Source organism: Chroicocephalus ridibundus, chromosome 6 (assembly GCF_963924245.1).
Source record: "Chroicocephalus ridibundus chromosome 6, bChrRid1.1, whole genome shotgun sequence".
Taxonomy (NCBI): Eukaryota; Metazoa; Chordata; class Aves; order Charadriiformes; family Laridae; genus Chroicocephalus; species Chroicocephalus ridibundus.
Window position 1 is genome coordinate 43761156 of NC_086289.1, and position 15151 is coordinate 43776306.

A 15151-nucleotide genomic window follows, 5' to 3' on the forward strand; every position below is an offset into this window, starting at 1 on the left:
AATTTAGTCATTAAGTACCCCTTGAAGGCTATCAGCAAATTCACATAACCAGTATATGCCCAGGTGGTTATAACAGGAACACGACAGTATGAAACCTGTAACTTTTTATTTAAAAAAAAAAATTAACAGCTTCAGAATAGATCAAATGTAATAACTTCTCCAAAAAATACCAAAAGGTACAGTGTAAAGCATCTTCTCATTAAATACAAACTAGCATTTTTTGATGCATTGCATCAATGTTTTGCATCTATGTTGATGCAAAAGAATTTTTTTGTTGCATCCTGGCACATGGAAAATGTATACACTGAAACAGGATGGCTGACAACACTTTATCTACTCAAATTCTAACAGTGGGACATTTTTTCCAAAAAAATATTCCTACTAGTAATTAAAAAAACCCAAAACCCTTAACACCATTACATTTAGTTTTCTTCTGCTAAGGTGTATTTTTCAACATTAAAAATAAGGGTTTAAGTACTATATAGCATCAGGATGCACTCTGACTTTAAAACTGCTATACAAACAGAAGCCCTACTACTGTCAAATGCTCTTCAGTGTTGAAGTTCCCGGTAAATGCTAGTTAACTTGGAATTTGAGATAAAAATGCAAGGAAACCAACTCTTTAAGAAGTCAAATGTAAATTTTTCAAGAACAGTAAAAGGAATTAAACCCAATTCAAACACCATAAACATTTCTGGATGCAGCAAGCCAATCGCTTTTTTACCTGACTGTACCTAAACCTCATTGCTATAGAACAGTGTGACTGTACCTAAATCTCACTGCTACAGAACAATGTTAAGTTCCATCAGTTCCTGGTCTGGAAGCAATTCTGAACAAGTGCCTCAGTTTTAGGGATCACATAAATTCAGAGTGAGGATGCCCCGGTTGTCACCATGCCACAGATTCTGATGCGCAAAGCTAAGCGTAAACCAAGTGACCACACGCTCCTGCTTAATGCCTTACACGTGCCGGCAAACCGAGGGCTTTCCTCCAGCCACGTTCCCCAGTTTCAAGACTTCTGACCACTTCTGATCAGCTTCACATCTCACCTCTCTTTGGTATGTACAAACAAGTGCCATTAGATCTCTTGCCTCTGGCTATTTGTAAGAGGCAGAGAAAAACCCCTGGGGCAAGGTATGCAAGATGCAAATCCTGTGTCTGAGAGGGTAAGGAACTCTATCATACCACTGACTTCCTTGTGAACTGTTGTATTTATTCTTATGAAATTATTCAAAAATGTGAAGTTATTGCATTACGTTTCTGAAAAAACTTACAAAAAGAAATAGAAAGCAAAAGTTTAAGAAAAAACAGGAGACAGACATACTCCATTTACAGGAGGATGATGAACTTGAGCTATTTGCAATATAAATTACTCTCATACTGCCTGTGCAGTATTCCTCCAGTATTAATCTGGACCACTTTTAAAGATAAGAGTAGAATAGTCTCCATCCAAATTACATATTTTTGGGTCTCAGCTAACAGCTTTATTTGTGAAAGTGAAGATGCAAAACATTTAGTTTTCAAGAAAGGAAAAAAAAAACTGAACTTCAAAAGCACAAAGAAGTACAACCAATGCTCCCATGAAAAATGCCGCTACATCACTACCAAAGTATTCATGGACTGAGGCTCTGTGCCAAACTGCAGTCCAAAGGAAAGTTCATAGGCAGTCCCTAAAAAAACCCTAAAATGGGGTTGGTAATGAAACTCACAATCTTTACTATAACAGAGGGGTCAGAGAACAGATACTGAGCACTCCTAAAGAAACAAACAAAAAAAACCCAAAAACCTTTTAAAATTCATGTTTGTGTTCTGGTTGCAAGATGAACCAAAATCGGCGTTTGTCATTAGCTGGGCAACAGAATCTTTTCCGACCAGGTGATGGTGCCACTTGAGTGGATCAGCCTCCCCACTTCCCCCCCCCACAGGGCATGGTGCCTTTTACCATTCAAAGTAAAAGCAATAAAGATCGATAGCTCTGCCACCATCTTAGCAAGAAGTCTGGAGAATTTCAGTGACGTATGCTGTATTCTTCTGCCCACTTTTATCGCAGTTTCTTAGGTAGGTGGGATCAGTGCCCAAGTCCACCTGTCCAGTTAACCCACTGTTACAAAACGGCTTCCTTTGTTCTGAGACAGCGCTGTTCTTTGCTCCTTCAGGATTCCAAAACGTTCATTCAACGTCATCCCTGTCTGAAAAAGAAATTCATTTAACTATAAGCTTAAAAGATGCCAGGTTCATTTAATCAAAGTAATGGAGACAAGAATAATTTTTCCTCATTCTGCATCATCACTTCATAATTGCCTCGCTTAGATTAAAAAAAAAAAAAGGTTTAATTTGATTTCATCATTTCCCACACCATTCAAAAAACAGATTACACTATATATCAAGAGCTAGCATTTCTCGGAAATCATTAAAAATACATGGTACACGATGTCAAGACTGAAAATCAACTCAAAATATCGTAAGTTAAACTGAGGACAGACAGACTGATAAAGGGAACTTTCACTACACTCATTTCCCCACACAGATTCTATGCAACTTCAACAAGTGCAGCATTTAACAGTGTTAATGCAAGCTGCTTCCCAGCTCATGCAGCTGAGGCAGTAGACTGGAGTCTAGTCCAAAAGTTCCAATTAATTTTACAATACAGTAGTAGACTATTTTTGACATACTGCTTATTCATGGAAGGAAAAAATCCAGATCGATGCCCTGACCCCAGGTAGTTTTCTACAGCTGACAGTAAGGAGCTGATTACAAGAACAGAATCTAACTCTGTCACCCTGTAAGAATTCTTTCACCGACAGCACTAAAATTCCTGCACCAAATTGCCTGTCTTCATGAAACTTTTGAAAAACTGCTCACTTTCAAGCCTTTACATCGTTACATTTATTTTTTTTCCCTAGATGCACAGCAAAAGTTGCCTTATAAATTCAGCTGTCAGGGTTCCACACAGGTTACACAACTGAAAGCCGTTCATCCCTGAATTACGCACACTCGCTGATTCAAGTACAGCAGGAACACCAGAAAGCTTTTAGAAATATTAAACAATTTAAGTCCCATTTAAAGCATGCGGGCATGCAAGACGTGAACTAGAGGAACAGGAACAATGAGTTTAGTTACTTGCTTGAAGTTACACAGCAAGTTAGTGGCAGAACTGGAAGTAGCCACCAGTTCCCTCTTTCTGTCACTAGTAAGCCTAGGAGCAAAGTGCATGATTCACAAGCTTTTATCTGACTTGAAACTACTTCCACAGTTAAGGAAAGAAACTGCATTTACCTGTTTTCCAACGCTATTAATATCAAACTGCAACGGAACCCCTTTGGGAATCTTCTTCTCTTCAGATTGGTCCCTCTTCATCAGAAATGGTGGCACAGGAGTACGAGTTAATCGTAATTTCTGTGAACTGTGAAAGAAGAATGTTACAAATGACAAAGTGAATATATGTTTTATGCAATAAAGCCTTAATGCTGATAGAGATATGAAATTTTCATTGAGACATTTGATCAGGCTGGTTGAATAGCTGGAGGGCACAAATTTGAGAAGGTAAACGTCAGGCAGAACTATAAAAGGGTAGCATTTGCTTTTGTTATCAGACAGCAAGTGTCCCAACAGGAAGAGATCTTATCTTTTATCTCTCAATCCTACTGACAAACGCATAATTTGCAGTTAATTGTTCCCATAAATACAAAAAAAGTATTGGCACAGTCTAGAAAAAAATAAAAATTGGTACAGTCTTCCTTACAGATAAAATGCTACTAATGAAAAAAGCTACTCGAGAGATTTTTAAAATAAAACACCTCATGAAACAACAGTACCATCAATTTCCCCAAGGCAAATATAGCAATGCTTTCTTTAAGCACAACTCTAGCAGTATCTTTAAAAATCAGGGAGGAACTATTACCATCACGCATCAACTAGATGCTCATTCACTTTCATTAGATTGAGGAGGAAAAGAGCTGCAATACGGTCTGATCTGGAAGAGGTAAACAAGGTGAAAGTCTACTAGAACATTTCAGAACTTTTTTGAAAACTCACATTGGGGTTATGATGGCTCCTGGGTTGTCAATGGACACAGTCAGAATCCCTCCACTTGTGGTGGAAGTTCGCCATCTAGTTTGAAAACACAGAAATCACTTACAAAACTGTTGTAGAAATTTCAGTCAAGGTATCTTTAAAAGAATGTCCAAAACACTGGATAGTAAAGAATGTACAGACTACAGGACAGTATGAAGACCGCATGCAGTCAATCAATCTACAAGAAGTTTGGCTATTAATTCATGTACCTTTTACATTATCAAAACCTATTCAGGTGAGTGCTAGATCACATGCTGGCAAGGTGTACCAGAACTACAGCACTGACTGAAATGTTTAAAATATTCAGTTTCCTTGCCATAAATGGAGACAAAATGGTCCTTAAAGCAAATCAAAGAAGTCACAGAATGCAGGTCTGCAGCATACGCTGCTTACATGGCATACGCTGCTTACGCAGCCTGCAGTGTTAACAACAAACAAGTTGTGAAGAGCCTGACAGGCACAGAATGATACAGGAAGAATACATGGGCGGAGAGCTGAGTGTCCACCTTGTGTCCTGCCTTGCTTATTTCCAAACTGCTTCATAGGCTTATACGTGTATTAAGTAAAATTGAAATTACATCAAGAGCTCAGGAGAACACTGACATTTGCATTTTTCTTCCGGTCTATGCAGTATTCGTGAGTGGCAGAGATTAGTCTGATCCTCTAAAGCTACTGCCTTCCCCCTCATTCCTGCAAGCGTCTTACGCAAACGAACTCCTCCTGGTTAAATTAGAAGTTAATTTAGGAAATAACTGAGGACAAGAGGAGGATCACTGTCACTCAGTTGATATGCCTACAGGGAAAAAAACAAAACCATTCAATTACCATAGCCAGGAAGCTAGAAACAAAGCGAGAATCATACGAGGCACCAAACTGAAGTTCTCCAAATTAAATACTTACTGACGAGTTCTCTTTACTGTCTGATTATCAAGATCATCTGTTGACTGCACTTGGGCCTGCACCTGAAAACACATCAATACAGACACTGGATTTGAATACTGTTTCAATTCCCATTGCAGCAGCTGGAAATACAGCAGTTCAAAACCAGAAGTTTAAAGCTGTTTGTACACTCTGCACAAACAGGGCTGTACTTCCAGGGGGACTTCAAAGACAACTATCTTATTACCTTTGTAAGACATTGGAAAGAAACTACTTTAAGAACACAAAATGATTTAAACAAAGTTAGCAACAATAAAGAGATGGAAACATTTTTGAGGACTATGTCAGCAACCATATCCTTTACCAAGCTACACAAAACGGTATCAGGCCAGCAAGAAAAACTTGGCTAGTTCCTAATCTGATCAATGTTAGCATACATAATATCCAATATGCTACTAAGTCCCACTGCTGTTTTAAAGGACTTTGGTTTTGGTTTTTTTTTTTCGCTCCTGATTCTGTCTGTAATTCTGCAATCCATGTGTACGGAAGACAGAAGCTACCTACAGTGACAACAATGGCAGATGTAGAATGAGGGCATAAATGGAAACACCACTATCACTCGCTGCGCACTCTCTATTCTCTTCATCTTACTCAAAATAACTAAAAATCCTTACGTAACTAAAATAATAAATTAACTAAAATAAATAACCCCAAAATAACTAACCCCCCCACACACAACCCAAGCCAACACCATAATCAGTTTCTAAAACATGTTTCTGCTCTATCCTTCACCTGAAGGCAACTTTTGAAAGCTGCACAGTGTTTTTTAACATTTACTTCCAAAAAGGAAAAATTAATAGCTTGCAACTACCCTCAAACTCTGTGACAAGTTCCATGCCCCCCCCGAACAGTCCAGCTACACTGGAACAGGAAGCAAGACTCAATGGGTTACAGTAATTGAAGAGGACATGTATATTTCCCTAGAAGGACCCATGTCTATTTCCCAGTCCACCTGAAATTTCTACTCAGATCTGATATTTGAAGTTGATTCATTAATATCAGTGTTATAGGTTAGCTTAGAACCTGTGGCACAGTTTTGTTGTTGTTTTGAGTAATTTTTTATTACCTTCAGGCCCCTTCTAAACAGGAAAGTTGCTTGACGAGTGTCTTTCTGCTGATTTAGTTTATTTCCAATTCTGGCAAAAGTGGACGGCATGTTATTCCTGTAGTATTTATTAAAATACAGTTATCAAAGGCTCCACAGATAACATCTTAGAGAGACCACTATGGAAGTCAGGAAAGCACCCAATACATCCCTAAGGCCATCTGTAATGTTGCCTCTTTGAGGATGAACATTTCAGTTGCAATAAGCTTCTCATGTATTAGGAACAAAAAACATTACACGTAAATGGAAAAATCACTTCTGTTACATAGAAGCCTAGCACTCCTATATCACAGGACAGTACGATTATTAATTCTGCTTTTTACTTTGCTCAGTATCCTCCAGCACATTAAACATTGCTGATTAGATGGAAAAAAAAAAAAGGAGCAGTCTTGATATGTATAAAGAAAGTTTGTTTACAGTTTCCACAGTAGAGTCACATAGTGGAAATTTTCATCATGGAGACCAGTTAAGATGCAGTTTGTAACAGACATGTTAATTCCAGCACAAATAAAACATGCAATAGCTTCAATGAAACTGAAGATGGCACCAGCTTCCACAAAGGCATTTTATTTGTAAAGTTCAGTAAACCATGGCTGTCACTTCAAAGATACTGAAATCCACATTGGCCACCTCCATATAGGCTGCCTATGACTTAAATGAAGGCAGAATACCAGGTGCTCACAAATAGAGGTACTTCCCAAGTGCTTTACACAGTAATAAATATCTGGCTTTGTATTGAGACCACGTTTGTCCCATGCTCAGCTTCCAGATTTGTAGAACTTCATACATGATAGTCTTGACCATATTACTATGGGCAATACCTACCATCTTTCCTTGGACTCAGTCCTGTCAAACAAGATTCACTATGGAAAGTTATCAAGAAGAGTTCAGAAATCAGAGTCATTATTTTACCTTCTGTTTAGCGGGGCAGGCCTCCTGAGGGCTGGAGCTTGTTTTCTCTGCATTTCAGATTGTCTCTGCAAGTTTGTTTTCTTTTTCAAAACTGGGTAATTCCGCTGTGCATTCTTAAAAAACAATAAATACATATAGTATATATGTATACTGCATACACACAAACACTTTTCCTTCAATTTCCATTTACAAACTGTGTGCAGAATATATTTGGCTTTGTCTACCTTTCACAGTCTAATTTGAAAATATCTTCTACACATTCATGAATTCTATATTCCCCCCATTACCAGGCAAAAAAAAAATAATAATGCAGAGCTTAGCAATTACTTTTTGATTACTGTATCTCCCTAAACTGACAAAACACATGGTCCGCCACCTCTTTAAAATTGCTCTTCTTCACAAATCCAAAAGCAATCCCTGTCCTACAATACTGAATGAGATGGAGCAGGCAACAATGCACTGCAAGAGTGCAGAAGAGTTAAGTATTTTGCAAAATCTTCCATTTTTGTAACAGACACATGCTTAACATCTGCATGTTGGTGGAGTCACTGATTTGTATCAAATCAATGCAAAGACAAGAAATTGCAGTAAGTGAGCTTTTCTTGCAAAAATACAGTAACTGCCTCCATACTTGCACAGAACATACTTCTGTACTTCAATTTTCCTGACTTGCAACCCAATGAAGTGACTAAAAAAAACCCTTTTCAAACCTAGTCATTAACCACCCCCCTCAAAATAAACCAAGACTCAGCTAACACATCCCCAATTTAACAAAAGGTTGTACCAGGTGTCTCCATTTCATATCTCAGTAGAGCTGTTCTGAAAACATTGTTTCATGTTTTTAATCCGTTCTTACATGAACCACTAGAATTGCATTAATTACCTTCTCGCTAAGTGGCTGTCTGTTCAGAGGACTAATTCCTTTGCGTGAACCCATTGCTTTCTTGGCTGCCAAGCCAGTTATAACACCATAAGAACGCTTCTTCCCTGCTATCTTCTTTCTGCGTCCCAAACGATTTTTACCATAACCTGCAACAAGCATGAAGAGTTCAATGATTCGTATTGAAAGAAAAAGCTTACTGGTTTAAGACGCTATGCAGGCAACACAAGTTATTTGGCTGCACACTTCAAGCCTTAGAGCAGAAGCTATCACTACACTTCAAGACAATTCGGTCTTTCAGTTATTTTAGCCAGCCTGGCCCAAGCCTTAGCACAAGAATAATCAGTTTCTCATATAGATCACAGTTTTGCTCTAGCTCATTACACTAATTTCTGTTGAAAATTTGTTATTTGAGATGTCAACAGGGACAACTTACAGAGTCATAAAAAACAGGGACAACTTACAGAGTCATTCTGGCATAAAAAACAACCAAAATACTCTGAAATGTAACTTCATTAAGTGCTGAATAGCACAAAAGCAAACCAACAGCAGCAAAAAAGCCCCAGCTCCCCACCCATTCAGCAAACTTTAAATTACCAGTTTAATTCAAAGAAAAGAAAAAAAAGCAACTTCAAAGATGATTTATTTAGATCAGCGGTTCCCAAGACATGACCTAAGAAAAAAAGAATATAGCAATTGGCCCACAAAACCATATTAAACAGCATATGAATTACATCACATTTAAAGTGTTTTCAATTAGAAGTCTGCATGGCAGTCTGGACGACACTGAGAACTGAACGCAGACTTTGAATATAAAAGCCTTGTAAGTCTGAGGTCTGTAGTATAAACATCTGAAATCTCCAGTTACAAGGGTTTGGTTAACCCTGTCTGGAGCCATTTAGCCTCATGCTATGAATACAGATCATGCTCCAGTTTTATCCCCAAGTATCATCCTCTTTAGAACCTCAGACTGCAAGATAAATTTAAGACTAAGGAGTCAGCTCTACAGCAACAGACACATCCAGCCTTGATGTAACTGATCCATAGCATTTGATCATAGCATCTGATCCATTGATAATAAATCTGTGCTTCTTCATGAGACAGGAGCCATCACATGAGGTAAGCCATCCATCAGAACACAGCTTAGATAAATTTGCCATGGAGAAACTGCTATGTACCCACATTTTGTGGATAGTTAGCAAATGCTATTCTTTTCAAATAGAAAAGCTGAGAAACAGGGTTACTTAGGCTGAAAGGGACCTCAGGAGCTCTCTGGACCAACGTCTGCTCAAATAAATAACAACCTCAAAGTTCGCTGCCCAGGGTTTTGTGCAGCTGCATTCTGTGTATCACCAAGGACAACTTTTATTTAAATGAACAATGTTCTTCCCTCTGTTTCTCCCCTCAAAAGCTCAAAAGAGTCCCAGCTCAAGTTCCTTGCTTCTTGCCAGAGAGTTTGGCAGCCTCTTCTAAAACTGCAACAAATTGAATGCTGTTGATCATTTGTGGTTTCTGTAGCTGTCCACAAATAACAGAGGATTTGCTACTTATCAGAATAACTTCAAGGGCAACGAAGCAGCAACAAATCCATTGGTCATAAGCTACTAATAACTACAATGGTCAGAAGAACTATTTAATGATAACTTCTGCTCAAAAAACAATATAGAAGAGGTTTGCTTTCAATGGGAGAAAACGTACGGAGTTGTGTAAGAAGGAGCAGTTAAAGCTATTTACAACATTTCAATGTCATGAATCTGTCAATTTTGCAAAAACAATGTTTGCTTTTTCCTAGAACAAGGGCAGGCAAGGAGAGAAGGTTCCAAGAAAGAAAATTAACTGCCAAGACAGTTGTATTTAGAGTTTTATATTTCCTCCTAAAACTCTGAGTTCTAATACTTGCTTCTTTTATGCCCTTTGGATCATAAACAATTGCAATTGACAACTGCAGTCACAAATGGAAGCCTACATGTTTGACAATCTACAATTTAAATTCACTTGCTCTTTCACCTACACAAACATTCTTATACTTGGGGTTGACTGATGTAAAATATTTCCCTGCACTGTCACTATTTACTGAAGACGCACAACTTAAGTAACACTGCTATGTTGGCCTGTATAAAAAGCAAAACTCCTCTGAGCCCTGAGCAACATGACATCCCACTGATCCCCAAAGACATTTGTGTCTAAGATGCCATGAGCTGCTGCTACAACAAATATTAAGCAATGACAAAGATAAAATGCGGATCACCATGAATACAACAGACAGATGTGTATTTGTTTTAAATGAATGCTGCTAAACAAGAAATTGCATGTATTAACTTAAACACTGCATTAGCTTAGGCTGAGGTGGTAAGCTTTCTGATTAGATGGTATTTTTCCATATTTTGATAATCCAGTGCTAAAAAGGTACTTTTCTAAAATTAAACATAAGCAAAACCAATTTATACTTCAAGCAGATGCTGGCCATGCACTGGACTAAAACCTGGGAATCATTTTACAATATGACTCCTATTTATCAAAAAAACAACAAACCCTGACAGTTACTCAGTAAAGCTGAGTGCACTTTTCCTCTCTTCACTCCCTGCCTGTACGATTTTTTTCCCCACTTTTGCATTCCACTGAAAAACATTGGCTTATAAAGGCTGACATGGTGCTTCCTTTGCATCCCAAGGTCTTAACAAGAAGAGCCAACTCAGACACTCTGCATTATCCATTTATAAATCCCAGCAGTAGCATTACGGCCTGCAATAACAGCTATTTTGGGGAGGCCTGCTAGGAGAATTCTCCCTAGCAAATATAAATATGCTGGCTCTTTTGCACAAAGCTTTGAGCTCTGGCAAGGCCTCCACATTTCTTAATATACAGGCTTTGGCATAAGCGCTCTTTCTATCCATCTCTGAGAAGGGATAAAACACAATTTCCAAAATTAAAATAATAAAAAAAAAAATCAGAAAGCAAGCCAATCCTTCCTTGGGTAAACTAGACTCCAACAAGCACCTAAGCTCCCCAACACATCAATGATTTTCTCACACTGAACTAGAAACAAAATCAAACATAAATGGATCACAAAGAACTGAATTATAAAGAAAACTGCATCTGACACTATTTAAAAGACACCTGAATTGACCATGCCAATCCATACATTTTCATTAGGTTAGATTTCAGCAGCAAAAAAAATAAATATTGTGCAGTGCCCGTTACGTTCGACTCACACACCTTTCTGCTGTTGGATTCCCCACTTGGAGCCAGGTGTCCTGAACTGTCGAGTTCGATTCTGCTGCAGCCCTCTTTTTATTTTTGGGGAATACTGTTTTCTCTCTTCTTTCTTGTTCAGTTTAATTATATCATCTGTAAGCAGAAAATAAAAAAGAAAGATTTAACACATTACAGACATATTCCAGTTCTGAAGAAAAGAACCCTAGCAAGTTGGTGTCATGGGAAACAGAGCAGTTAATCTTGCAAAGCCAGCACATACAAGCTAAGGTTCCAGAAATCTCTCTATAAAATATCCGGTCCCTGTTAGTCTTACAGTACTTCATTTATAATATAATGCCCTAGCAAAAGAGCAGCACTTGCATACATCCAGAACATCCAAGAGACTTGAAAGATTCTGCCCAGCGTGAAATTTTAAACTGAATGACTACATTAGTTTTTGTATACCATTAAAGAGAAGGTAACCCCACCACTACCAGACTTTGCAGATTCCAGACAAAATGGCAATTCAAGCCTTAGGTCTTTCATCCTAAATTATTTAAAAAAAATCACACAGAAAGAACTCAGCCTATCAGTTATATTCATGTATTCATGGAGGTTGAGGTGATGGGAAAAAAGCAAGCAAGACTTCCCTCCCCAGGTATCTGCAATCCAAAGTAAGTATCTTCTCTATTTTCTGGTGAAACAATGTTGAACAAATTATTAATCAGTTTAAGAATATGTGTAAGATAATAAACTGCTGAAAAGTGAACAGTAGCTCCGTCAAGTGCAAATCATGACACACCACTTTGATTTCCTTCACTGATCTGGTAGCTGGCTCAGCAGATAAGAGTAAAGCACCAGATATAGCATGCTTTTATTTGACTGTTAGCTTGTTTACAAAAACACCATAAAGGAAAATGTTAAATTATGTTTATTACACTTAAATTAGGAGAGCACAACTGATAAAAATGTTATGTTTCAACAGAGAGCTATCACAAACACATGGACATCATTTTTTGAGTTGGGGAGGGATGGGAAAGAACAGAGAACAGTGTAACAAAAAAAAAAGAAATTAAAAAAAATCACAACATTGTTATCCAATGCTTTGTATTCTGCTGAAGTAAAGCTATGAGGAAATCAGCTTACTTTGCTGCAAAAATGTTTGAATACTCAGGAAAAAAAAAAAAAAAATCTATCAGGTAAGCAATACTGATACGGGTCACTCAGGGTTTGATTCCTATAGAATCTTCTTTATCAAAGGGATCATACCTGGAGCAAGGATTCCCAAACTATCCTTTTTATACAAAAAGGAAACCAAAGCCACTTCAAAATGATATACAGGTCCAAAATAGTAGAAACGACCACAGACAACAGCAGCAATCAACCAGGAGCATTATTTGAACTTAGCACCACTAATAAAATGTATGTTCAACAAAAACTAAAACTTCCAAAACTGTTAGAGCAGAATACGTAATTCCACGCAATGGCTGCTTCCATTTTTATGTACCTGCAATACAAGACCACCACCTTCAGAGAGCATGGATCCTTGCTTCACAGTTCCTCTGCTCCATCTTAAATCCCATTTTTTGCAAGTCAGCTGTTGCTGCACATAAGGTTACAAGTTTTTAAAGAACCTTAAGTGCAGCTATTCTCTTACTTGGGGAAATTGAGGAGATCTGGAACTTTAGGCATTTGTCAGCTGAGACACTGAAGCATTCTCCTATCTTGCCTGAGACCAGAGCTCAAACCTACAGCTAGAACAGCAGAACAATGTGGGAACATTATCAAACTGGAAGCTTAGCTTCAGAGGAGTTGCACATAACACACAAGCAACAAAATTATGTTTAAAACATTAAGATCCAGATCTTAAGATTTCCTAGATCAACGTTGTGTCAATTTTTTTGATATCATGACAGATGTGGGACTGCACCTTATCTTTGTTGACACCAGACCACACAACTTTAACTTAGGGACAGTAGGTGTGGATGACACTGTTGTGCAAATTACCCTTGCAACTAAACAGGCTAAGGCACACGCCCACTCACAACAGCTTCTTAAACAAAACATCAACATGACACCACTACAGTCCTTTGCAATTTGCTATTAGTCAACATCTAGGACATATAGTAGTCACTAAGTGAAAGGTTAATTTGGACGAGTAACAAACATTAAAATATATGAAAATAGAACTAGCCACTCAGAAACAATAACTCTATTAATCTTGGTAGCCTTGGAAACAAAGATTCAGTGTGCTATACTATAACTAAAAATAGATTTATAGATTTATATGAATAATACTCCATATTCAGAAAACTCTAAACCATCATTTCACAAGTTTTCTCCACTGCCAAAACAAAGAACTCCACTGGATCACTTACAGAAGGAAAAATCCTCTTATTTTAAGGTGGTCCAGAAAGGTGAGTCTACCAGTAACATTCTAGTTCACATTGTGTTTTCACTTTTTGAAGCAAGTCTCCTGATAATACCTACCTACCATGCTCTGGTAGCATCACGGAGCAATCTTCAAGTGTACAAAACCATTTTTTTTTTTTTTTTGATAAAACTAAACTGGGAGATGCACTCCAGGAACACACCAAATGCGTCCCCAGCTGTTAAGGGAACTCAGCAAAAAGCACCAGAACAGAACTACTCTGAGATACCTCTCTGAAATATATATAGCGCAGACATCAGATATACTTGAGAAACACAGCTCTGCAGATCTGTAATGAGACTGTGCAACTTCCTGACACACACAACCAATGGGAGAACAGGGGAGAAAGGGTAGATTGTCACAGGAAACTACGTGTTAGACACAGCATCACGCTGCTCTGACTGGTAAAGTACTGCAGAGGAGTTACAACAGAGACTTGCCATTACCAACTTCCACACCTAGAAAGAAAAAAAAAAAAAGCAAGGCCGGCTGAGCAGCAACCTAACAACCCCGCCTCTGCAATTACGAGCCCCGCGACTCTCCCCCAGGGCCACCCGGCAAAGGGCCCGGGCACCGCGGGCCTGACTGGTGCCAAACGCACCAGCGCCCCAGTCTTCGGCCTGGTCCGGTCACCCAGATAGAACAAAGGGGACCTACACCGCTGAGCCCGGCTCCTCCCTAGCTAGGGACAGCGAACCCCGGGGCCCAGAGCCCTGGGAGCCCCGCAGCTCCCACGGATACAGCCGGGCCTCGCCTCCGGTCCCCGCCACGACGGGCCCACAGGCCCCCCGAAGCCACCTCGCCTTCCGCCCCCCGCTGCGCTCTCGCTGTGGTAGGGTCCTGCCCCCCCTTGGTTCCGCCCGCGCCGGTGCCCGGCAAAGCCCGTTGGTTCGTTCCGCCCCACCCCCCCGGGCCCCACCGCTTGGTTCAGCCCGCGCCCCCCCACCCTCTCCCCCTACAGCGGCGGGCCCCGGCTGCGCTCCTCACCGAGGGACATGTCGATCTTCTCCAGGCTGTCGCTGCTGCCGTTCCGGGTCCCCGCCGTAGCCGAGGAGGCCGAAAGCGGCGCCGCAGCCCCGAACCCACTCATGGCTGCCCGCAGGACCACCGCCACCTCCCCTCGCCGCCTCAGCCAGCGGCCGGCGGGCTGTGCGCATGCGCAGGGTGCAGCCGCGCGTGCGCCGCAGCCCCGAACTACCGCAGGGGGCCGGCAGCTCGTGCATGCGCAATAACCGCGCTCCCACCCCCTCCCGCCCGGGAACTGGCGCAGCGCCCCCTGCCGACCGGGAGGAGCGGGTACAGGGCGCCGCCAGCTCTTGGTCAGAAGCCCGTGATTGAGAAATCGAGGAGAGAAATTAACTACTCGGGTTTTTTTGAACAAGGAATCTAGTAAAGCCATTTTTTTTACCCCATGCTGCTTTGCAATATGACCAAAGGACAGCTCGCGTTGGGACAGCTCTGCACTCAGGCTCCAGGGACTAGCGTCGCCATCGCCCTTGGGCAGGAATAAATATTTCCATACGCACGACCTTCCTTGCGGTAGGAACGCTCCCACATTTCATTAACTGCCCACGCACTCCATATGCTCATTTGCTAAAATAAATACTGTGTCACG

At 40.2% G+C, this 15151-nt stretch overlaps 1 protein-coding gene across 2 annotated transcripts; it reads right to left on the minus strand.

Annotated features, from left to right (window-relative positions):
* Window positions 1-89: 89 nt before the first annotated feature.
* Window positions 90-14698, minus strand: FYTTD1 (forty-two-three domain containing 1). Of its 2 annotated transcripts, none has more exons than XM_063339074.1 (9): window positions 14524-14698; window positions 11127-11258; window positions 7914-8059; window positions 7031-7143; window positions 6080-6149; window positions 4975-5036; window positions 4036-4110; window positions 3277-3403; window positions 90-2189 (listed from the first exon to the last, which is right to left on the minus strand). In XM_063339074.1, exons 1-9 carry the CDS (start codon window positions 14624-14626, stop codon window positions 2094-2096), a joined length of 924 nt encoding a protein of 307 aa, XP_063195144.1. In that variant the 5' UTR covers window positions 14627-14698; the 3' UTR covers window positions 90-2093. The 2 variants fall into 2 exon arrangements, with proteins under 2 accessions (XP_063195144.1, XP_063195143.1); XM_063339073.1 differs by having other exon boundaries at window positions 6080-6176.
* Window positions 14699-15151: the final 453 nt, after the last annotated feature.